The following is a 25322-nucleotide window of genomic DNA, read 5'->3' on the forward strand; positions in this document are numbered from 1 at the left end:
TGATTGTGGAAGTAACCTAAAACGACCTTACTGTCCGTGTAATACTGGACTTCAGCTATGTCGACACCCAGTTCTTGTTGTATGAAGTCTGCAATCTCCACTGCCAACACAGTCCCACAAAGTTCAAGTCTGTGAATAGTATGATCGGGCTTGGGGGCTAACATAGCCTTACCAAAGACGAATCCAACGTGATTTTGATTGTTGGGTTCTGTCACCATCAGATAGGCAACCGCTGCAATGGCCTCCGTGGAGGCGTCCGAGAACACGTGGAGTTTTTTCTTTATGCTAGAGGAAAGTGAGGTTTTAATATAGCATCTCGGGATGTAGATCACATCCAAGGCACACAAGGATCGCTTCCAGTCTTCCCATTTTTGCTCTTTCTCGGAGGGAAGTGGGGTATCCCAATCCTTGACTGTTTCAGAAAACTGTCTCAGTAGAGATTTACCTTGTATGGTGATGGGCGCTACAAATCCCAGCGGATCAAATAGGCTGTTTACCACTGATAGGACACCTTGTTTTGTGAATGGCTTGTCTGCACAACTTATCTGAAAACCGAAGGAGTCAGCCGAGAGATCCCATCTGAGGCCCAAGCTCCTCTGCACAGGTGGACTGTCCAGTCCCAAGTTAATGTCCTTGAATCCTGGTGCATGATCCCCTGATTCGAAGGCCCTCATAACGGCCAGGCTGTTTGAAGCAATTTTGCGTAGTCTAAGTTTAGCTTGGTACAACATGCATTGAGTCCTTTTGAGCAGATCGATAGCCGCTTCTTCAGTCGGTAGTGATTTGAGTCCATCGTCTACGTAAAAGTCCTTTTCTACAAAGTCTCTGGCAGTCTTTACTGTACTCGGATTCTCCCTCTAATGCAGTTCGCCGAAGGCCATAAGTTGCCATGGCAGGTGAAGGGCTGTTTCCAAATACGTGTACCCTCATTCGATATTCCGCCATCTCTGCATTGGTGTCATTATTCTTGTACCACAGAAACCTGAGGAAATTCCGGTGGTCCTCTCTGACTACGAAAAAGTGGAACATCTGTTCAATGTCAGCGGTGATGGCAACAAACTCTTTTCTGAACCTCATCAGCACTCCAACTAGGTTATTTGTCAGATTAGGACCTGTGAGAAGGACATCATTAAGAGATACACCTTGATGTTTGGTGCTTGAGTCGAAAACAGCCCTAATTTGATTAGGTTTCCGTGGGTGATACACTCCAAATGAAGGCAAGTACCAGCCCTCGCCATTCTTCCCTAAGGATGGAGCTGGTTCTGCAGTGGTTGTTACGGAAAATTTTATCAATAAAGGAAACAATGTGTTCTCTCATCTCAGGCTTACTGTTCATGGTACGCTGAAGAGAGTTAAATCTAGACAGAGCTTGTTCCCTATTGTTCGGGAGTCTCACCCTGGTAGCTCGGAAGGGTAATGGAGAAACCCAGTGATTGGTTTCGTCTTTAAAAAACTCATTGTCCATTATCTTGATAAATTCTCTGTCCTCTACTGACAAAGCTACTTTATCATCGTCCTTGCTTGTGTGAAAGACTAATCTTCCCAAGTTGTCAGCAAAGAAGGGAGGAATGTCGTCATGTGGTTGTATGAGGTCTGGAGGCTTCTCTTTCACCTCATAGTGATGAGGGCAAGGCTTAATGCAAGTTGTGCGTCCATCTCCACGCACGTACGTTTTAAAAGAGCTGATTCTTGGTTGATCCAAGCATACGTTTCCTATGACTACCCATCCCAAGTCCAGTCTCTGGGCGTATGGTGCATAGTCGGGACCATTACACTGTTGACGCACCTTGTGTACCCTTAGATTGTCTCTGCCAAGCAGGAGTAGAATCTCGGCGTTGTTGTCCATAGGTGGGATAACGTTGGCTAGGTGCCTTAGGTGTGGTTAGTGAAATGCAGCTTCCGGGGTAGGAATTTCATCCCTATGGTTGGGTATTTGATCGCATTCGATCATCGTTGGTAGAGGTACTTCCGTATTCCCACTGACGGGACAAGCGATGAATCCTTGCGCCCTCCTGCCGCTAGTCTCTATGCGACCCGAGCAGGTGTTTAAGATGTAGGGTTCTGACGGTCCCTTTATTCCAAAGGCTTCAAAGAATTTAGGTCCTGCTAATGAGCGGTTGCTTTGGTTGTCAATGATGGCATACATTTTTACTGCCTTTTCTGGTAGCCCCTCCGGGTAAACCTTGATTAGGCATATACGGGCACAACATTTCTCACTCTGGCCCTCCCCACATACATCCAAGCATGAGCAGGAAACAGCAGTGGCTGTGTTAGCGTGATTCTGGGGCTCCCCGCCATGACTTGGAGCAGGACTGGTAGTGACAGCAGCCGGTGAATCTCTTGTGAGTGGAGATAGGTGCATAGCTGAGGCATGTCTTTCACTATGACACTCCTCACACTTGATGATGGATTTACAGTCCTTAGCCATGTGCTCCAATGAAGCACAGCATCTGAAACATACCCCAAGCTCGGTGAGGACTTTCTTGCGCTCCTGTATGGTTTTGGATCTAAATCCTCTGCATTTGTTCAGTAAGTGTGTTTTTTTTTATGAATGGGACATTTACGATTGAAGGCCTTGTCTCCTGATGAGGTAGTGTACTGTTTACCAGTGGGTACTGCAGATGATGGTAGGTTAGTCTTTCTAACACTCACACTGCTCTTAAAATCTCTGTGTTTATGCACAATACTTTCATACCTTGATGATGGTGTCACTGAAGCTGTAGTATTGAACTCCAGGAAGTCGAGGCTGGGGTCATTCCTCATCTGGGACTGTTCATCGATGAACCTACAGAAATGAATAAATCAGGGAAAAGTGACGTCAAGCACTCTTTTGTACCTTGAGACTGATGCCGCTCACTTCTCTTGCAGACTGTATGGTAGCTTCATGACAATTGGGTTCACCCCATGGGCTGTATCCAGGTAGCACAGCCCGGACAGACGAGGGTCTCTTTTGGCGAGCTCCAGCTCCATGAGCAAATCAGTTAAATCCTGAAGCTTATGGACATCCTTGAGAATGATCTTGGGGACGTTCTGCAGTTTCCTGAATAGTGCCTTCTCTATTGCTTCTGCACTGCCGAAAAGTGCGTTCGAGTCTCTGCTAGGCTGCAGCGAGACCTGCTTCTGCTTGTCCCACATAGACAGTTCTAAGACTCTTGATGCGATTTGTGGAGCCTGGGCCCAGCCATTTGATCAAGAGGTCGAGCTCCTGCTCTGCGGTTAGGTTAAGGTTGGCGATGGCGGCTTTGAAGGTTGCCTTCCAGGCTCTGTAGCTCTCCGCACAGTCATCAAATTTTGAGAGACTGGTGTTAATTAGCTCTCTGCTCACCATAAACCTGGCAAACTCAGACATATCAGATTTCTCACTGCTTGTTGCCATAACAACTTGTGATGCCCCTGGGGCATATAGGCTGCGTGGCGTGAAAGGGTGAGATGCTTCCAGGTAGAATGATGTTGCTGCAAGGTTGAGCTGTGGTCTAGCCTCTGTAGATTTTGATGGCTGCTGCTTGAGCTGTGGAGGTAGGCCAGGAAACACCTGGTAGCCATCCTGCTGTAATAACTGTCCTTGAGAGGGCGCGTCTGGGCAACTGTTATTGGATTGCTCAGGTGCTGTGGGTGTCACTGGCACTGAAGGTAGAGCTGACTTGGAGGTTTCAGTGTTGTTGGCTTGGACAGTACTACAAACTGGGGGCGGTGCAGATAACTGTTTCAGTACATAGTCGCTGGTGCGATCAATTGGATCGTCTATCTCTGGTGGCAAGCAGACTGGATCAAGGCCTTGGCTCAATGCTTGCTCAAGTAGTCTTACTTTTGCTAATGCAATTTCCTCCTCCCTCTCCGATTCAAGAATCTTTATTCGAGCCTCTGTTTCTGCCCTCTTGGCTTCTGCCTCCGCTTCTGCCCTCTTGGCTTCTGCCTCCGCTTCTGCCCTTGCAAGGACTTCTTTACTTCTTTTTCAGTGAAGGAACGTCTCACTTTGGATTGCTCTGCATTTATGCTGTCGCTCAGGGCGGAGCTTCTAGAGCATGATGATCTGTAGGACCGAGAGGAATGTTTGGATGAATGCGATCTGTGTGATATCGTTTCCTGCAAATGAGAGATACGGAGTTCCACTTTATCTTTAGCATCCAGCACCATGGCGTCTCTTTGTCTGTCTATTGATTCTGCCTTGCACAATTCTGACGGGGCTTCTTCAATATTAGAGTCTTTTAGAAAGGTTATATACCTTGTGGACAGTGTCTTGTATCTTTCATGGGCTGCATTCAGCCGTCCAACGGCAACTTGTAAACTGGTGACATCGCCTGAGGAGGACTTAAGTCCTGATATGAGGGAGGAAACTCGTTCCCATAGCTCTTCCAGGTTGTCACATAGCTCATCCTTCCTGGTGTGGTAGTTTTCTGTGATCTTTATAGTTGGTTTGAGAGCGTGCCTTGGTCGCGCGACTTGGTCCGCTGGAAGTGTGGGTTCTACTTCCCGCTCTTCGTAATGATCAGTATCAGGTTGCATTTGCTTTATTTCATAACTGGGGAACTGTACAAGGTCCTTTTTGGCCATTTTGATTTAAGGTGCGCTGTCTCTTTTAGAAAATAAACTTTTGAATTGTGGGGTTGAAAATTGCAGTGCCGCTCGGATGAGGCACCTCAATGAGGTTCCTAAAGTGTTTTAAGTGAATTGCGGGGTTTTGGTTTGAGGGAAGCCCCGCGTGCGTGAACAGTTCTTATATCATGCGATCAAGGGTTAATATAGGATGTAGAAATTAGCTTGGCGATTAGTGGAGGACTTCCAGGCGAGAATATATCTACTGCGGACACGCCGTGCTTCCCCTTAGGCTTGTGGGACGTGCACTGTTGCCGGGCAGATTTGCTGCGAGTGGGCCTGTTGCAAGGGAGGTTTCTGAGTGTGGTACTGGGCTCTGAGGGAACCTGTAGCTGGGCATTGGACTTGAGACGGGTATTGACTGGGGTATAAGGCTTTAAGGCAGTTTTTGACTGTTCTGTCCCCACATGAAGGCGAATGAAGGTATAACTGATAATAACTGTGTGACTTTCCTACATTCGTATCCAAGCAGTGGAGCAGACCGGACCGGCAGATGCTCAGGTTAGATGGACCCAAAACGTAGACACGAGGATGCAATCAAACATGGGTTTATTTGATCCAAAACAGCGACATACGATGATATAATACTGTAATACGGTAATAGAGTAGATGCTGTCGCGTAGATGTCTTTCCTGAAGCTAACTGCTGGTGAAAAAACTGATGCCTTCACAAGCCAAGGTGTGTATCTCCAGTCACACAGGAATGCAGCACTGAAAATGGCTGCAGGAAGTAACAAGGACCAAGGCTGCCTAAAACCACGCCCAGCAGAGAAAAACTTTAATAAGAAGAACAAGGTGTGCAGCATACGAATTCTGGCCAGCAGATGGCAGCAGAGAACAATACTATGGAACAACATAGTAAAAGAGGAGATAATAATACAGTGTATGAATTAAATTTAAAAAGAACAGCACAGTATCTTCTATTAGAAGCTGTGACAGTTACAGGAAGAGAGCTGCAGGAAACAGGAATCAGACCCTTAGCTGTAATAGGGAGAGAGCTGCATCAGAAAGGACACTCCCTTAGATGTTTTAGGGAAAGAGCTGAAGCAGAAAGGGCTGTGATGAGAAAAGACCTGCAACAGAAAGGAGAAGCCTCCTGAGAAAAGACACGTTCCCTGATCCCCCAGAACTGCGAACCTGAAAAGAATCTAGCAAAGAAATTTGAGGGATCAACGGGGAGATCTCTGAAACCATGTGTGGTACAGGGCTGATTCTAGCTTTCTTAAAAATAGATTGTCTTGTTCTACATCAGTCAAAGTAAAAAGTGATACCGGTCACACCTCTATGACCCTCATCTATGTTCAGAATGGTGGTCCCACAATTCACCACCTGGTCTGGTAAGTCGGCTGGCACATCCATGGGTGGAGTAAATGGCAATGATTCCTTGGACCTTTATGGCATGCACTGTGGATACATCATAAATGTCTTAGGTGGGATTACCAATTTAATGGAACCGTTTTACTGAGCTCACGATAGAGTACAGCAGGGTCACATGAGCAAGGGGAATTTTTCCGCAGAACAGACAGAATGAAAGGACGAGTATTGACCAGTCCCCCCACCCCACCCCACCCCTGCTGGCTGACACTTGCAGTCCACATCTCCACATAAGCTACATTCTTTGCTTCATAGTCTGGAAAATCAGAAGTAGTGAAACTGAAAGGACATCAGCAGAAGACTGTACATTAATCTGCTAGGTAAGCTGGAAATGTGGCCAAGATGCACTGAAATCTCCACAAGACTAAGGCCTCTTGCACACGACCATAGGGCTTTTTCAGTATTTTGCAGTCTGCAAAAAACGGATACGCAAAAAATACGGATGACGTCCGTGTGCATTCCATATTTTGCGGAACAGAACAGCTGGCCCCTGATAGAACAGTACTATCCTTGTCCGTTATGCGGACAATAATACGACATGTTCTATCTTTGAACGGTACGGAAATACGGAAACGAAAGGCATACGGAGTACCTTTTAGTTTTTTGCAGATCCATTGAAATGAATGGTTCCGCATACAGTCCGTATAGGGAACGCAAAAAACAGAACATAAACGAAAAAAAAAATGTTTGTGTGCAAGAGGCCTAAGAGTTATAGAGAAGTAGTGTCCAGAGAGGCGGCAGAGGATATACTACAGGGGGAGAAGGCACAAAGCTGTCTCTTAAAAATACACCCCTAATATGTCATTTGAAATTACATCATACTTCATAGGGATGAGCACATTTAGATTTCAAAGCATTTCTGGTTGTCATTGGAAACAGTCGACAGCTTGTTGTCAGATGCCTCTAAACAGCTAAGCTGAACTACTATAATGCCAGGGGGAAGCAGATATATGTCCTATATCAGATGACTGTACAGTACAGTGCCTGGTGAAAAGACATTTCAAAGAATGTAAGTCACTAAAGAAAGTAGTGTGCCTTCACCAAGCCAACAAGGAAAGTGGAAAGATGCGAGTTGTGAAGCCTGCAGAATAGTGAGTGCAGCTCTGGAGTATAATACAGGATGTAACTCGGGATCAGTACAGGATAAGTAATGTAATGTATGTACACAGTGACTCCACCAACAGAATAGTGAGTGCAGCTCTGGAGTATAATACAGGATGTAACTCAGGATCAGTACAGGATAAGTAATGTAATGTATGTACACAGTGACTGCACCAGCAGAATAGTGAGTGCAGCTCTGGAGTATAATACAGGATGTAACTCGGGATCAGTACAGGATAAGCAATGTAATGTATGTGCACAGTGACTGCACCAGCAGAATAGTGAGTGCAGCTCTGGAGTATAATACAGGATGTAACTCAGGATCAGTACAGGATAAGCAATGTATGTACACAGTGACTGCACCAGCAGAATAGTGAGTGCAGCTCTGCAGTATAATACAGGATGTAACTCAGGATAAGTGCAGGATAAGTAATGTAATGTATGTACACAGTGACGGCACCAGCAGAATAGTGAGTGCAGCTCTGCAGTATAATACAGGATGTAACTCAGGATAAGTGCAGGATAAGTAATGTAATGTATGTACACAGTGACTCCACCAGCAGAATAGTGAGTGCAGCTCTGGAGTATAATACAGGATGTAACTCAGGATCAGTACAGGATAAGTAATGTAATGTATGTACACAGTGACTGCACCAGCAGAATAGTGAGTGCAGCTCTGGAGTATAATACAGGATGTAACTCGGGATCAGTACAGGATAAGCAATGTAATGTATGTGCACAGTGACTGCACCAGCAGAATAGTGAGTGCAGCTCTGGAGTATAATACAGGATGTAACTCAGGATCAGTACAGGATAAGCAATGTATGTACACAGTGACTGCACCAGCAGAATAGTGAGTGCAGCTCTGCAGTATAATACAGGATGTAACTCAGGATAAGTGCAGGATAAGTAATGTAATGTATGTACACAGTGACGGCACCAGCAGAATAGTGAGTGCAGCTCTGCAGTATAATACAGGATGTAACTCAGGATAAGTGCAGGATAAGTAATGTAATGTATGTACACAGTGACTCCACCAGCAGAATAGTGAGTGCAGCTCTGGAGTATAATACAGGATGTAACTCAGGATCAGTACAGGATAAGTAATGTAATGTATGTACACAGTGACTGCACCAGCAGAATAGTGAGTGCAGCTCTGGAGTATAATACAGGATGTAACTCAGGATCAGTACAGGATAAGTAATGTAATGTATGTACACAGTGACTGCACCAGCAGAATAGTGAGTGCAGCTCTGGAGTATAATACAGGATGTAACTCAGGATCAGTACAGGATAAGTAATGTAATGTATGTACACAGTGACTCCACTAGCAGAATAGTGAGTGCAGCTCTGGAGTATAATACAGGATGTAACTCAGGATCAGTACAGGATAAGTAATGTAATGTATGTACACAGTGACTCCACCAGCAGAATAGTGAGTGCAGCTCTGAAGTATAATACAGGATGTAACTCAGGATCAGTACAGGATAACTAATGTATGTACACAGTGACTGCACCAGCAGAATAGTGAGTGCAGCTCTGGAGTATAATACAGGATCTAACGCAGGATCAGTACAGGATAAGTAATGTAATGTAAGTACACAGTGACTGCACCAGCAGAATAGTGAGTGCAGCTCTGGAGTATAATAAACAAGATGTAATTTAAGATCTGATACATGATTACAAGATCATAGTGAGGTTTAGGAGAAGGTTCTACAAGAGTAATTACGTCTCCAGAAGAGTGCTCTCTCATCTACTACATTGTTTATATCTTGGGGTGCCAAAATGTGGTGACTGAGACTCATAATTTTTAAGACACTGATGTACATGATAGAGATCGTCTAGTATTCCCAGGAAAGAATGCCCTGCTTGTTTCTCTACAAATAGCACCACTCTTGTCCTTAGGCCGGGTCACAGTTTCCATTCTTGCCCATAACTAATACAATTTTCCTAACAAACAGATGATATCAGAGAACTGCAATTAGCCGGACTAGTCACAGTAAGACCATTTCTTACTTGTTTTCTGATACATGTAAATATATCCCTCGTTTAGTCCCACGTCATTTGCTGCTTCACAGATATATAATCCATCAGTATACTCATCGGTAAAGTTTAGGGTCGATGATGTCATCTCGTGAGTATCCAATGGGATGATGTTACTTCTCTCCGCGTCTCTCCTGTAATAAAAATACAGGAAAGCATCACTTATTAAAAGCAATCACATTTCAGTCCCTTAAAGTGGTTATCAACCCCTATAATGCCCGCCAAACTGGTTATACTTCCTCCGCTTACCAGCACCTGGGTCGTTCTGATGCCTGCACGGCCACCGCTGCATCTCCCCGTCGCACGGATCAAAACCGGGTTAAGAAGGGGTAAAGGGGGGGGGATAGCCAATAGCAGGCCGCGAGAGAAAAGAGCTTTCCTAACAACGCGGGTGACACCAGGGAGGCTCGTTCCAATCGCAGCCTGCTATTGGCTGTCCATCCAATGCTCCCTGAGCCCCCCTTTCTTCGCCAACTGATGTTTTGATCCGCATGACGGGGAGATGCAGCAGCGGCCGTGCGGGGAGCTGGAGCGACGTGGGTGCCGGGGAAGGGGGTAAGTATAATCTATATGAAATTTATATGAGGGGCTCGGGCATTTAGGGGGCATTATAGGGGTTAGATATGTGGGCAATTATTGACAGCTGCAATGAATGGTAGTCGATGTATAGAGAGAGGTCCTAGATTATAACAGTCCTCAGGTAGTGATAGAGTATGGTCTCCCACTAAGAGACCTGAAAGTCACAGGGGAGCTGTATACAGAGCCTTCTCTGTGAGCATAGTTTACTATCCTGCCTTTTTTAGACCTCCAGCAGTACGAGAGCAGCAATCCGCGATAAAATTCCCTGGCCCTTTAATAAAAATGAGATGACTCTGCTCATGTTGCCCCAGTATAAATAGAAAAGCAGAAAAGTGCAGAAAGCGGGAAATAGTCTATCGAGAATACCCTAATGGCCAGTACAAAAACTAGAATATTTCAAGAATATTTGTTAAAAAAATAACAAACAAAATCCCCATTAAACATTAAGAAACATGTTTACAACCTCAGAGATAACTAATGCATTATTGTTTAATGATACATTCCCATCGGTCTCGAGTCATTGAGTCTGGTTACTAAGCAGCCACTGCAGTCAAGGGTGATATGGATTTGTTAAGGTTTGCATTATGCTGTGGAGCATGAAGCAGAAAATGTTCCTTCTCAAGCCTCACACTTATCCTTGGGTCTTGCTCAAGTCTTAAGATTATAAGAACTGTTTAAAATCTTTCTTTCAGATAGCTTACTGGGACATTTTATGCCATATCCCTTTTTGCCTTGGAAGCCAAAATATATCCAGCAAAACCCATTTTAAAGGGCATCTGTTAGCAGTTTTGTACCTATGACACTGGCTGACCTGTTGCCTGTGCCCTTGGCAGCTGAAGGCATTTGGGTTGGTCCCATGTTCATATGTGCCCGCATTGCTGATGAATAGTATGTATTGATATATGCAAATGAGCAGGGGTGCACCTAGCCTATCCGCTGCCTGAGGAGAAAATTGTACTGGCGCCCCCCCCCCACGCCAAATTTTCAATTTTCATAACGCACTTTCTCTCTTTGCTGCTCAAAAAAAGTCTATGGGCTAGTCTTGATGTCATCTACTATAGAGATGAGAGACCGTGTGATCTGTCCGCGCTTCTCTTGCCTTGTTGCAGTGATTGTTGGGAAGTTAGAATTCAGACCCCCCACCGAGTCAAACCTTTGAAATGTAACTATGATTTATCAAAAGATTTTTTTAAAAAGTTCAGTGACTCTTTAAGGGCACCTGCACGCCATGTGGGTAATCACACGTAAGATCCACACAAATTTCTGTACAGACTTATGTGCGTTTCTGCACCATATTTCCAAAGACTCAACCACCCTGTAAATGTAAAATGCTGCAAATTTGTTGCACGCAAATTCATTTATCCCACACGTGGACATACTCTAACAGAAGGAAAACTTACTATATAGATGTGTGTGGCAAGGTGTAGGGCCAGGTAGCCAGACAAGTATAAAAAAAAAAAAACATTATATATATATATACACTGTATACAGTATATACACAAATCTATATTATATACGCAGATATATACTGCATACACTATATACACATGCACATACAGAACATACGTACACCTATATGTTGTATACCGTGTATACACAAGTATGTACAGTATATACCCACATACAGTATGCACACATTTATACAGTACATAAACACATCTATATATATATATATATATATATATATATATACACTCACCTAAAGAATTATTAGGAACACCTGTTCTATTTCTCATTAATGCGATTATCTAGTCAACCAATCACATGGCAGTTGCTTCAATGCATGTAGGGTTGTGATCCTGGTCAAGACAATCTCCTGAACTCCAAACTGAATGTCAGAATGGGAAAGAAAGGTGGGCTACAACAGCAGAAGACCCCACAGGGTACCACTCATCTCCACTACAAATAGGAAAAAGAGGCTACAATTTGCACGAGCTCACCAAAATTGGACTGTTGAAGACTAGAAAAACGTTGCCTGGTCTGATGAGTCTCGATTTCTGTTGAGACATTCAAATGGTAGAGTCCGAATTTGGCGTAAACAGAATGAGAACATGTATCCATCATGCCTTGTTACCACTGTGCAGGCTGGTGGTGGTGGTGTAATGGTGTGGGGGATGTTTTCTGGGCACACTTTAGGCCTCTTAGTGCCAATTGGCCATCGTTTAAATGCCACGGGCTACCTGAGCATTGTTTCTGACCATGTCTATCCCTTCATGACCACCATGTACCCATCCTCTGATGGCTACTTCCAGCAGGATAATGCACCATGTCACAAAGCTCGAATCATTTCAAATTGGTTTCTTGAACATGACAATGAGTTCACTGTACTAAAATGGCCCCCAAAGTCACCAGATCTCAACCCAATAGAGCATCTTTGGGATGTGGTGGAACGGGAGCTTCGTGCCCTGGATGTGCATCCCTCAAATCTCCATCAACTGCAAGATGCTATCCTATTAATATGGGCCAACATTTCTAAAGAATGCTATCAGCACCTTCTTGAATCAATGCCACGTAGAATTAAGGCAGTTCTGAAGGCAAAAGGGGGTCCAACACCGTATTAGTATGGTGTTCCTAATAATTCTTTAGGTGAATGTATATACACTGTATACACTATATACAGTACATATACACACACAGATTCACTTACAGGCATCCTGGGCATTAAACTGGAGCAGGGTAAGGCTACTTTCACACTAGCATCAGTCATGGATCTGCAAAATTGCTTATGTTACAATAATGCAACCGCATGCATCCGTCATGAACAGATCCGGTTGTATTATGTCTTCTACAGCCATGACGGATCCGTCTTAAACACCATTGAAAGTCAATGGGGGGACGGATCCGTTTTCTACTGTGCCAGGAGGCAACTCTGCTTGCCTATTGAGCAGCCTGATTATGGGCCACCCATCTGTCCTCCTAAGAAAGCCAACTAAGGCTGGAAGGTAGCACCAATACCACTTCATTTTAGCTGGTATAGGTAGATACTGTATATACATAACTCTCTTAGGTTCACCATTCCAGATCAAAGAAGATAAAGCATAAGAAATTGGGTATACTGACTACTAGCTTGTCTGATCTTTTGGTGCCCTGCACCAGTGTTTCTGACCACCAGCGGTCAGCTTTCAACCACACGGGGACTACTGCAAGAGTTTGCGGCCTGGTGGCTCCCCTGCAGCAAAGTCCAGATCCCTGTATAGAAGTTAAAAGGGTGAATACCAGGGTATCACCAGGATAATGCACTTAGGTTTAGCCCAAAGTCAAACTGGTTGGTTGGCACATCGAAAGCTGTAACCTTAACTTCTCTACTACTGATTTGGATACCCTTTTGTACTCTGCAATTAATGATGCATTTCTACAAAAGTGACGTGGTTCACCAACACGTACAATGAGCTGTTCAAGAACTAGAGGTACTGGAGTCACTAGTATAATAATAAACTTGCCAACAAGGGCAGCTCTATCCTGGCAAAGGGCATGCAGGTATTTTTGTGAAGGAAAGATTACTATTGTGTATTACAGACACAAAGGCAGATCTCTAATGTACTATCTTGTTACAAAATAGTATAATTTTCAGTACTTGACAATGCACAGTAGTCCCTATTTGCTATGTATTTAATATGTATAAGAATTCCCTAAATCCCCCATGTTGCCCCATATTTGCCAGTAAACACTTGATTTTTTTCATCTGCCAGCCTACTTATTTCACAGGATTTTAGCATTATTGTTAATAAGTAGTGTTTATCGCGAATATTCTGATCGCGAATATCAGCACTTCGAGAATTCGTGAAGATATAGAATATAGTGCTATATATTTAGAATCGAGACTATTCTAGATTTTTTTTTCATCAGTAACCTCCCTTCTTGCTTGTGGGCCAATGAGAAGGCTGCAATGTCTTTGTCAGAGCTTAGCAACATCCCTAGGAACCAATAGGAAAGTTGCCTCCCCCTTACTATATAAGAACCTCCCCAGCAGCCATTTTTGCTGTTTTTCTGCAGTTCTGAGAGAGAGAGATCAGTGTTATCGCTGTGCTCTGTGCTTTCACCTGGATCCTATTCATTATCCAATTACATTAGATAGTTAGTTAGCTCATATATATAATACAGATAGTTAGTGGGAGATAGTCAGTGTAGGTTGTATCCTGATATAGTGTAGCTGATAGGTTCTGCTGTCCATACATACAGGCTACAGACATAGTGCCGGGATGTCACAACAATACTTAGTGCACCAATCAGTAATATCTAGTCAGACCTGAGAAAATGTGAAGTTGCATGCATTGCGCAAAAAATATGCGCATTACTAGTGCCGATTTGTGCAATCACGAAAATAATGACTGGAGATCACGAATTCTAGAATTCGCGAACTTATTGCAAATATTATTATTATTAAAATTTGCAAAATATTGCGAAATGAATAATGCCTATGCCGCTCTACTTTTATCCCTATATATATCACTATTATTGAGCATACAATTGGACATCCAGCATAAATCTAATTTCAATCTAATTTCTTTTTGAAAACATTATTTTTTGCTGACACAAGGTACCGCAACGGGGGCAAGTGTCACCCCAGAGTAAACACTTGATTTTAAAACACATTTATGGACTGGTTTAAGAATCTGTAATTACTTATATATGTCATCCAGATATATGTACGTGTAGGTGTAACACAAAGAGCTCATTGATTTCAATACGTGCTATGTAAAGCTTCATTTCTTCCATGGTAGTTGTGCTGTAGGAAACTGAACAGTTGCTGCCAGATTCCCCACAGAATACAACTGATTGCTGGAAATCCCAGTGGATACCTTGTGATCACTTTATCTTCAGGGGACCCAGGAATTATCCAAAATACACAGTCTATTACTAATAACTACAAGTCTCACCAGATTATTTGCAAGTAATGATGTATAGCCATATGAAGTATATAATTTTCCTAATTGAAATTCATTTGATTCTATGCACACTTACTTAAAAATAGAACAGTCAAGCATTGGACACCTGCAAAGTTCTATGCGGTGTCCTGAGTATTCCAGAGGCAACACAGATGTCAACATACAATATGGTAAATGTGATTTCAGGTCCAATTTAACTTTCTCAATTGCCTTGGTGCTGTAGATGGAAAGCACATCTGTCCGGGTATTGTCTCCTCATCCAGGGTCCCAATACTATATGTATATATATATATGATCACTCTTTTGTGCCACTTGCCATATTTTCCAACCAGTTGATTTGTGGGTATGTGGCAGCATTTTGGAGCATTGAAGTGGCAGAAATTGCAATCCATGTGGTCTGCAAAGCACAGGTTAACACAGTCAGCGTAGTTCAAACTGTAAACCATAGATTTGTAACACAGACTGCTCTGCCAAAGTACAAAAGCCTGTGGTCCATGCAGAACTGATTTGTCCAATCTTTGGAAACATACAATTTTTAAGGTGTTGGTGACAGATGAAGGAAAGATAAGAGGAAAATGAGTGACGAAGTCTATGATTTATGTATTGTGGGGTCTTTTAGAGCTTGGTATGCTGGTAGATAATCTTATGGAATGAGTGAGAGCATTCCAAATTAGGGGAGCAGCATGGGAGAGTCTTGGAAAGAGCAATGTAGAGATAAAAGTAGAAGGGAAGATCAGAGAAGACAAACAGATGCAGCATTACTGAGTGCCTTGAATGCTCAGCTCAGAAGTATAAACTAAGTTCTGGAGGAGATTGTTTAATCTCCATCGCCAATCCTTTTAATGTTATGGACAGTGTGAAGTACTCAGAGATCAATCTTTGGAACTGAACTAATGAAGCAAAACATCTCTGTCATAACATAAACCCAGTGATTTGGCAGTGCAAACATTTCAATTTTCAAATGCACCCTGTGATGCTTGTAGTTATACTGGATCTGATATTGGCGTTCAGGCTGGCGGGTTGTATCTAAGATATTGTAATTGTGGCAGTAATGTTGATTATTAAATATCTACTACACTTAGCCTTGCTAATCTGAAGCATAAATCAACAACAATGTCCTTGGGCCATGCAGATGAACCATCTGCACATGACTATGCTGCATTCTCACGGAAGGAGGAGGATTTAGAAATTGGACGAATGACTTGTTCCATTTAAGCAAACTAGAGTCTTGAATAATCTGTATGACATGCCCGATATATTTCTGTACTCCTTCAGAAAAGTAGTATATCATCTACTCAAAGGGCTACCTTCTTCTCCAAGGGTCTATTTTTCATTCCAGTTACTTTAGATGGAAAAGACAGTGCTCCTTTCTTTAGTCAAGATCCTGGCCCTCAGTAGAGCATATAAAACACTGGCCAAAGAATTAAAGGGGTTATCCAACACTATAGCAGACCTCACAGAGTGACCATACGTGGTGATCATACGTAACTGGTCCCCGCTTCTAGGTTCAGTCTCTGTCGCTCTCCGAGTGGCTCATCATCTCACTGGTCTGCTGATTTCAACATCCTTGAATGCTGCAGCGATTAGCTACAGGAGTCACATGCCTCCCTCCCTTCCCAACAAAAAGATGTTGATATCAGCTCACCAGATGATAAGTTGGCCGAGGAGCATTAAAGACTAAACCCACTCGGAGAGTGGACCCGTTAAGTATGATCACCACCTTGAGTTGGACACTCTTGTGAGGTCTGCTATAGTGTTGGATAACCCCTTTAAACTGAAATACAAACCGCATTCTGTCCAATGTATACCCATGGCACATCCATGAAAGCATAGCATGTCTCATCTGCAAATTCAAAAATATTCACCTCCATTATTAGCCTTACATTTCCCCAGTATGAAGCTGGTTTGATGGTGGTAGATCAAGGCTTTTCTTTACATGGTTGAAAGAGTACGTTTGCTGCCCTATCTGTCCTTCTAAATACCCTGTCTAAGAAAAAATTGCTTGCTGGCATTTTCCAGACAGACAGAATACAGGACACATGTATTAGTAACCACTTCACAAGCTATGCCACTTAGTACCTTTATCTGTATATTGATATCTGTGAAGAACACTAATATGTACAGGTTCTTCTCAAAAAATTAGCATATTGTGATAGAGTTAATTATTTTCTGTAATGTACTGATAAACATTAGTCTTTCATATATTTTATATTCATTATACACCAACTGAAGTAGTTCAAGCCTTTTATTGTTTTAATATTGATGATTTTGGCATACAGCTCATGAAAACCCAAAATTCCTATCTCAAAAAATTAGCATATCATGAAAAGGTTCTCTAAACGAGCTATTAACCTAATCATCTGAATCAACTAATTAACTCTAAACACCTGCAAAAGATTCCTGAGGCTTTTAAAAACTCCCAGCCTGGTTCATTACTCAAAACCGCAATCATGGGTAAGACTGCCGACCTGACTGCTGTTCAGAAGGCCATCATTGACACCCTCAAGCAAGAGGGTAAGACACAGAAAGAAATTTCTGAACGAATAGGCTGTTCCCAGAGTGCTGTATCAAGGCACCTCAGTGGGAAGTCTGTGGGAAGGAAAAAGTGTGGCAGAAAACGCTGCACAACGAGAAGAGGTGACCGGACCCTGAGGAAGATTGTGGAGAAGGACCGATTCCAGACCTTGGGGGACCTGCGGAAGCAGTGGACTGAGTCTGGAGTAGAAACATCCAGAGCCACCGTGTACAGGCGTGTGCAGGAAATGGGCTACAGGTGCCGCATTCCCCAGGTCAAGCCACTTTTGAACCAGAAACAGCGGCAGAAGCGCCTGACCTGGGCTACAGAGAAGCAGCACTGGACTGTTGCATGTCATTCGGAAATCAAGGTGCCAGAGTCTGGAGGAAGACTGGGGAGAGGGAAATGCCAAAATGCCTGAAGTCCAGTGTCAAGTACCCACAGTCAGTGATGGTCTGGGGTGCCATGTCAGCTGCTGGTGTTGGTCCACTGTGTTTTATCAAGGGCAGGGTCAATGCAGCTAGCTATCAGGAGATTTTGGAGCACTTCATGCTTCCATCTGCTGAAAAGCTTTATGGAGATGAAGATTTCATTTTTCAGCACGACCTGGCACCTGCTCACAGTGCAAAAACCACTGGTAAATGGTTTACTGACCATGGTATTACTGTGCTCAATTGGCCTGCCAACTCTCCTGACCTGAACCCCATAGAGAATCTGTGGGATATTGGGAAGAGAAAGTTGAGAGACGCAAGACCCAACACTCTGGATGAGCTTAAGGCCGCTATCGAAGCATCCTGGGCCTCCATAACACCTCAGCAGTGCCACAGGCTGATTGCCTCCATGCCACGCCGCATTGAAGCAGTCATTTCTGCAAAAGGATTCCCGACCAAGTATTGAGGGCATAACTGAACATAATTATTTGAAGGTTGACTTTTTTTGTAATAAAAACACTTTTATTTTTTTGGTCGGATGAAATATGCTAATTTTTAGAGATAGGAAATTTGGGTTTTCATGAGCTGTATGCCAAAATCATCAATATTAAAACAATAAAAGGCTTGAACTACTTCAGTTGGTGTGTAATGAATCTAAAATATATGAAAGTCTAATGTTTATCAGTACATTACAGAAAATAATGAACTTTATCACAATATGCTAATTTTTTTAGAAGGACCTGTATAGTGTCTCAGTTCCACCGCTATAACTTCCCAGCTGTCCTAGATTAGAGCCTGCTGAAACAAGGATGGCTGCTGTTGAAGCAAAACATCCTTGACATCTTCTCATTAGGAAAGGTTTTCAAAGTTTCTTTTAGCATTGTGGGCTGGACAAACACTGACCTCTGCCCCTCTGTCAGGATAGTGAGTTGTCCAGTAAGTTGCCTTATTGACCACTATATAGACCTTAGTTGAATGCCGTTCTCAGTAATAAGTCTACTGTGTGGGATCGCCCCTTTTGTGAGCATTACATTTGTTTGCAAGAATGCTCCCTCCACACTCCCCCCTTTTCTGCCTCACCCTGGTCTTTTGATGTTAAAAAAAGATCCGGAGCCTCCACACCCTTCATCTCAAAATCATACTGATGTAGATGAATTGGTGCCTGATTTTAACACTTGCTATCCATGAACTGTCCACAATCTAAGGTCCAAAGAAAAGTTCAGTTCACGCTGGATCGCTTTATCTTGAATTTGCACCATCTAAAGAACGTGCTTTAAAATAATGAGGGTTTGTGTTATGCAAGTTGTGCCTGGTTGATATTCCATTAATGGTGAGAGTTTTGCATCCAGCATGATCTTCACATTCCAAGAAACAATGTCTTGCTGTAGGAAAGCACAAAATGCCCCTCCCCTTTAGGGTTCTAATTTTTGACACCCTCTTTCCATGACACTTGGGCCAATTCTTAATTGCATGTATACAAACAATACAGTTCCTTTGGGAAGGTAGACCAGTTCATATTTTTGTCATCCAGTGGAAACGGTTGTAGTAAGAAAGGTAGGAAGCAACCCAATATTCCCAGTCTACTGTGAACAACTGGTCAAAGCATTCTTTCCACATAGGTTGTTTCCTTCCACTCCCACCTTATTGATCAAGATTGCAACGTTATAGATGATCTGCTTGAGATCCCGATTCACCAGGGTAACGCCAAGATCACGGACAGGATCCTCCACTATTAATTTCTGCCTTATAATGGAAGTTTCTTCATCATGGCCAACCATATGCAAGTTTTTGCGAGCGTAAAACAGAATTACGTTGGACCAATGTCATGGTACCTAATAGTGAGCAGCACAGGAAGCAGGTATAGTGGATCCATGTACCATGCTCGAATGTTTTTGCACCACTTTGGTGGCACGTGACTATTCCCTAGGAGGACTTCCATGCTAGGTGCCCAGCAATTTCGAAATACTCCTCTCAGTAGCAATATTAGGAGAGTTTATCAGAAGTCTTTGTGGGAGCTCCTAGTCCTGTTTTCCATCACTTTCCCAGGCGCCCAACACGGATTCTACTCACGTAAAAGTATCCTCCCTATTCCCATGATGTTTTATTATAATGTAGTAAGATAAGAGGCACATTACATCCAATGAGTTTTTGTAACACGCTTGGCCTATTCCTACCTGACCTGTACCTGTAGTATCAGCAGTGAATCGGACTCCATATGTACCGAATGAACTCCCCTAAAATCAATGCCTCCTTCATGCACATGGATGTCCGATGGAGGTTTGTTCAATTTTTTTCCTTTTTGACTGGAGTTTTAAAGCATTATAATTTGCTTCTTCCTCGACTTACCGCTTCCAGTTGTACTTTGGCCTTGGATTGCCATCCGATTTACATAAAAGCTGCAGCTCGTCTTTTTTTTTCAGTACTTCAATTTGGACCATCTGAGGAGGAACTAAATGCAAATGATAACAAGACATAAACCATACTTTATTATCATTTTAATTTTATTATTATAGTGCCTCTAGACAGAAATGCAAATCCATTACACACATAAACTCAGTGACCACTTTGTTGGTTAGACCTGATATCTGATCTACTTGTACAAGAAAACTTTCCAGTAAGACTGAAATAAGCATCAAGCGGTTGGATTCCAACTTACCTGGTCCTTCTGTTAATAAGGGACATAAGTCACCACCGGAAGTGTCTCCACCTCCTTATTGAGAACACATGCCAGATCAGATCTAATATGCATGGCCTTAAAGGCGTTTTACTAGACTATGCAGGCCCTGCACACTTGCCTTAGCTGCACATAACTTGCCTGTAGGAAAAGGTTTGTAATATACTTACTGTCCCAATGTTACGGGAATTGGCCGCTCGGGACCCAGTCACAGGACGTTCCCCTTCATAAAATTCTGATTCTGCAGATGTCAAATCTTTTATTAAGTGACCGGACATTACTTCCACTGGTGTGGATGGGGCCAGAACTATTCCTCTTCTTGGTGCATATGCAGATATGGTGGATTTCAGAGTTTGCAGATGCACCAGGGAGATGTATGGTTGTGACTTCATCCACTCCAGAAGAAATGTCCCATCTATAGGCCAGGCCAGAATCCTGGTAAAGGAAAAGAAATGGTGGAAGCAAGTTTTTTTAAAAGTAGAGTTTCATGTCACCAGGTTCTCGAGCAGCTGACTCATGCAAGTTATAGATGTAGTATATTACAAATTTTCTTTTAATGACTACGCCTTTAAGTGGTACACAATGTAATCGAATGTAAAAGGTCAAAAACAGATATTCAACAGCTTTCTTTGCAAATTCTGTTGATGGAAAAAAGTTGCACTGCATGTTTTTTCTATAGCAGCCTGTCTGGAAAATCTTACTAGTCGGGGGTGGAGTAGGGTGGCCACTGGCTTCACCCCAGAAAGCCGGTCCTCACCGGCCACGCCCCCAAACAGATAAACTACGTCCCCTGCTTTGTGAAGCCACGCCCCCATCACGACTGTAAAAAAAACAAGTGGAAGAAGAGGGAAGAACTTTCTGAGGGGAAGGTGAGCTACGGGCTTCTTTGCCCCTCAGTCAGCCACAAGGAGCCATGTCTGCGGCTGTAGTGACTGACTGGGGGTGAGAGAAGCCTCAGTCAGTTGCTGCAGCTCACGCTCAGACAGCACAGTGCTGCTATCTGAGCGTGAGCTACTGAAATGGTGGAGATCTCTGTGTCCGTCCAGGCCCTGCGCAGGATGGAGGACAGGGAGCAAGAAAACCGGACTGTCTGACTGTCCGGCCTAAAATCGGACGTCTAGCCACCCTAGGGTGGAGGTGGGGGATGGGGTGGGTTCGTGGGAAGAAGAATCTTTTCCAAGAAACAAAAGCCTACAGGAGTTGTACAAATCTCAGGATATTAATGCATGACGAAGCAGGACGTGGTGAGTAAAGTTCAAAGCTAAGTCAACACTTTGTGTTTATTATTTTGAGAACTGAACTATTTTGAGCTTTCGTGGTCAAGTGATTATTTTTTTTGTTTGTTTCTGCATTTAGAAATTCAGAAAATTGTTTATTTTTTTTTTCCTGTGGATGAAGCTGTATGAGGATTTATTTTTTTGCAGGCTGAAATGTAGTTCTAATTGACACCATTTTAGGGTACTGATTAGAGATGAGCGAATCAAAGTTGACGAAGTGGAATTCGATCCAAATTTCAGGACAAATTTGATTTGGACCGAATCCAAATTTCCTGACGGTTCGTGGTAGCGAATCGCATTTTCTTCCTAAAATGGCTGCTGCACGTGTGAGGACATGGAGCAAAGAACTCTGGGAACGAGGGATCACCCACAATGCCATGCATGCAGCCAATCAGCAGCCGGCCAGCCCCTATGATGTCACAGCCCTATAAATAGCCTCAGCCATCTTGGATTCAGCCATTTTCCAGTGTACTTAGTGCAGGGAGAGACGTCAGCAGGCGCTAGGGACAGTGCTAGGAAAGACTTCATTGTGCTGAAAAAAACGATTTGCAAGTTCAGGGAAAGATTAGTCAAGGTGTAGGGAAAGGATAGGGAGGCATCATCTACACTATACAAGGAGAACAGGGTACAATAGGAGCGATTTTATTACACCTTGCTGCACTAATTGGGGATCCAAACTGCTTTTAGGTTGTTTGCACTACAGTATATGATACATCACTAATTCCAGCAAACCTTGCTTGTGATTGGGGTGCAAGTTCTGTGATACAGCCATTAACAGAGTGTATTACTAGGAAATATGTCTACGTCTTATTAGCCCTTGTGCGGTGCAGTTATATGTTCTAAAGCTTTTTTGGTGTGTATTAGTGGCAAAAAAAGTATTATTTGCCGTTAAGTGGTGCTGTCATGTTTTAAAACCCTTTTTTGCGTGTATTAGTGGCAAAAGAAAAGTATTATTTGCCATTCAGTGGTGCAGTTAAATGTTCTAAAGCCTTTTTGGCTTGTATTAGTGGGAAAAAAGAGCTTATTAGCCGTTGTGTGGTGAAGAGAGAAAATTACAGCCCTTTATGGTGTGTATTAATGGCAAAAAAATGTATTATTTGCCATTCAGCGGTGCAGTTATATGTTCTAAAGGCCTTTTTTGGCGTGTATAAGTGGGAAAAAAGGGCTTCTTAGTCGTGTGGTGAAATGAGAAAATTACAGCCCTTTTTGGTGTGTATTAGTGGCAAAAAAACTGTATGTCAGAAAGAGAAGTGCCAGGCAATGCACAGGGGGGGAAAGAGGCCTAAATGTTTCTGGCGCATGCACAGGTTGCAGCAGAGCAAGGGGGCGTGGCAACAGGAGTCTCAGTTAGAGGCCTGAGCTCCTGTTGCCATCTTGCGGTTGTGTCTTGACCAGCAACCCAGCGGTGACTCGGACATCCACTTCGTCCCAAGTGACATCAGACACCCCCAGCCAAGAGTCGATGGGTTCAACAGACACAACCCTTCATTGGCATGGCCCAGGAGCAGGCCCTGTTCCCTCACCTGTCCTAAACCTGCCTCTGTCCTTTTCTGTTTCTTCAGCCAGAGAAGTATTATATGCTGTGGGCTCGGATCCACTACACAGCGAGGACGAGCTACTAGAGGACAGTAAGCAGCTACTGGCCAGCCAGGATGTGGAGGAGACATCTGTCGCTTCCTCCGGTAGGCAGGCAAGTAGTTATGAGGAGAGTGGCGTGGGAGCTGGTGTTGCGAGCGGTCGTGGTAGTGGTGCAGGGGTTCACGGAGGTAGCAGCGGTAGCAGTCAGTGCGGAGTGTTGGGGGCAAAATCACCTACTCGTCGGTGTAGCAATTTTTTGTTGGGCCGCTGGCACCACGGCCCTGAGTCAGCATATGCAGCGTCATAAAGTGGCCTTGGAGAACCGTGGCTCCAATGTAGTGGTCCAGCCTGCCGCAGCAACCGCTGCATCACCCAGTGGCACGCACCCGATTTCAGGCAATCAAGGCTCCACCACCTCAGCCGAAGGGAGATGTCTGTCCTTCCCATCGTCTACCAGTCCTGATGGTCCTGCTCCTCGCTCTCCTACTCCTCATCAGTCATTCCATTAGCAATTTATCACAAAGTGATTTCCAAGAGAAAACAGTATGCGTGCACTCATCCAACGGCGCAGAAGCTGAACTTGCTCCTGGCCAAGTTGCTGGTGCTGCAGTCCCTTCCTTTCCAAGTGGTGGACTCTGCACCTTTCAGAGAACTGATGGCTTGTGCCAAGCCGAGGTGGAGAGCCCCAAGCAGTCATTTATTTGCCAAAAAGGCAGTACCAGTCCTGCACAAATATGCAGAACAGAAGGTGGGCCAGTCCTTGAGCCTGTCTGTGTCTATCAAAGTGCACGGCAGAGCCGACGTGTGGAGCTGTAACTACGGTCAATGAAAATATATTTCCTTAACGGCCCACTGGTTAAATGTGGTTCCTGCCCATCCAAACCAGCAACTTGGCCAGGTGATGCTGCTTCCGCCTCCACGTTCTCACGCCGTTGGTCCTGTGACAAAGTCCGCCTCTGCCTCCTCATCCTCCACCGTGTCCTCAGCCTTCACTGCTGGGACAAATCACAGTGCTCCTCCAGCATACCACATGTGCAGGGCACGGCGGTGTCAAGCTGTTCTACACCTCGTTTGCCTGGGCAACCGGAGTAACACAGGGGAGGAACTGCTCCGTGTCCTTTATCAAGAAATCGAATCCTGGCTCTCTCCACGACAACTCAAAATTGTAACCATGGTGACCGACAACGGGAAGAACAGGGTGTCGGCTGCATGGCGCACGTGTTCAATCTGGTTGCCAAGCTGTTTCTGAAGTCTTCCACATATCTGCAAGATATCCTAAAAATGGCCAGGAAACTTTGCATGCACTTCAGCTATTCGTACACCGCCAAGCACACCCTCCTTGAGCTGCAGCGGCAGAACGGGGAACATACTCCCCTGTGTAACTTCGATGTCAGCCAGTGGCAGCTCATGCGTGATACCTGCCGTTTGCTCAGGCCCTTTGAGGATGCCACATTATTTGTCAGTCGCCAGGACTACAGGATGAACAACGTCATTCCACTGCTTGATATCCTGGAACAGATGCTGGTAAATCTGGCTGGTCAGGGAACTAGAGACGTGGCGCCTACATCTCATAGCAGCATGAGCCCTGTGGGGGATGAACTGGAGGAGGAGGACATTGGAGCACAAGCAATGTGTAGCGAAATAGGTGGTTATTCTACACAGGTGACAGTAGAGGAGGAACAGGAGCATCCAGAGGAGCAAGAGGGAGACGATGAAGATGAGGGAGATTACCCTGGCACACCGTGGCAGTATGCAGTGGAGATGGAGGCAGTGAGTTCGTCTGGGTCACTTGCGCAAATGGCCTGCTTCATGCTCACTTGCTTGGGTAATGACAGCCTAATTGTCACTATTCGGCAGAGGGATGACTTCTGGCTATCCACCTTGTTGGACCCTCGATACTGGTCCAAAATAGGGGTCCTTTTTTAAACCCGCTGAGAGGGAGGACAAACTGAACTACTATAAAGACATCCTATGTAGTCAGTTGGCCGCTGCCTATCTGCACTATCGTCCATCCTCTCGCAGGTCTGACTGGGGGGCCATCTGCGCTCTCGTTCCACTGCCATGGCTGCTGGGGTGGTGGTGGGGGATAGGAGCAGTACCAGCTCCATTAGCAGCAGCTTGAGTCTAGAGTCGATGATGAGCAGCTTTCTTAACACGCCTAGTGAAGAAACTACTGACCAGCAGCAGCAGCAGCTTGACCTGGAGCAAAACCTGAGCTAGCTGGAGGTGGCATACTTGAACAGCACCCTGCGACCCCACATTAAAGATCTTC

The 25322-nt window shown here is 44.2% G+C and overlaps 1 protein-coding gene across 3 annotated transcripts in view; it reads right to left on the reverse strand.

Annotated features, from left to right (window-relative positions):
* LOC122930673 (OX-2 membrane glycoprotein-like) overlaps window positions 1–25322 on the reverse strand; it is a 131778-nt gene that overhangs the window by 49683 nt on the left and 56773 nt on the right. For all 3 annotated transcript variants that reach the window (XM_044284203.1, XM_044284201.1, XM_044284202.1), the window contains 2 exons: window positions 19868–19970; window positions 9084–9244 (listed from right to left, as the gene is read on the reverse strand). In XM_044284203.1, coding sequence (XP_044140138.1) covers window positions 9084–9244; window positions 19868–19970 — 264 coding nt within the window. The remainder of the gene's footprint in view (window positions 1–9083; window positions 9245–19867; window positions 19971–25322) is intronic.

The sequence above is a fragment of the Bufo gargarizans genome, chromosome 3 (assembly GCF_014858855.1).
Source record: "Bufo gargarizans isolate SCDJY-AF-19 chromosome 3, ASM1485885v1, whole genome shotgun sequence".
NCBI classification, from domain to species: Eukaryota; Metazoa; Chordata; class Amphibia; order Anura; family Bufonidae; genus Bufo; species Bufo gargarizans.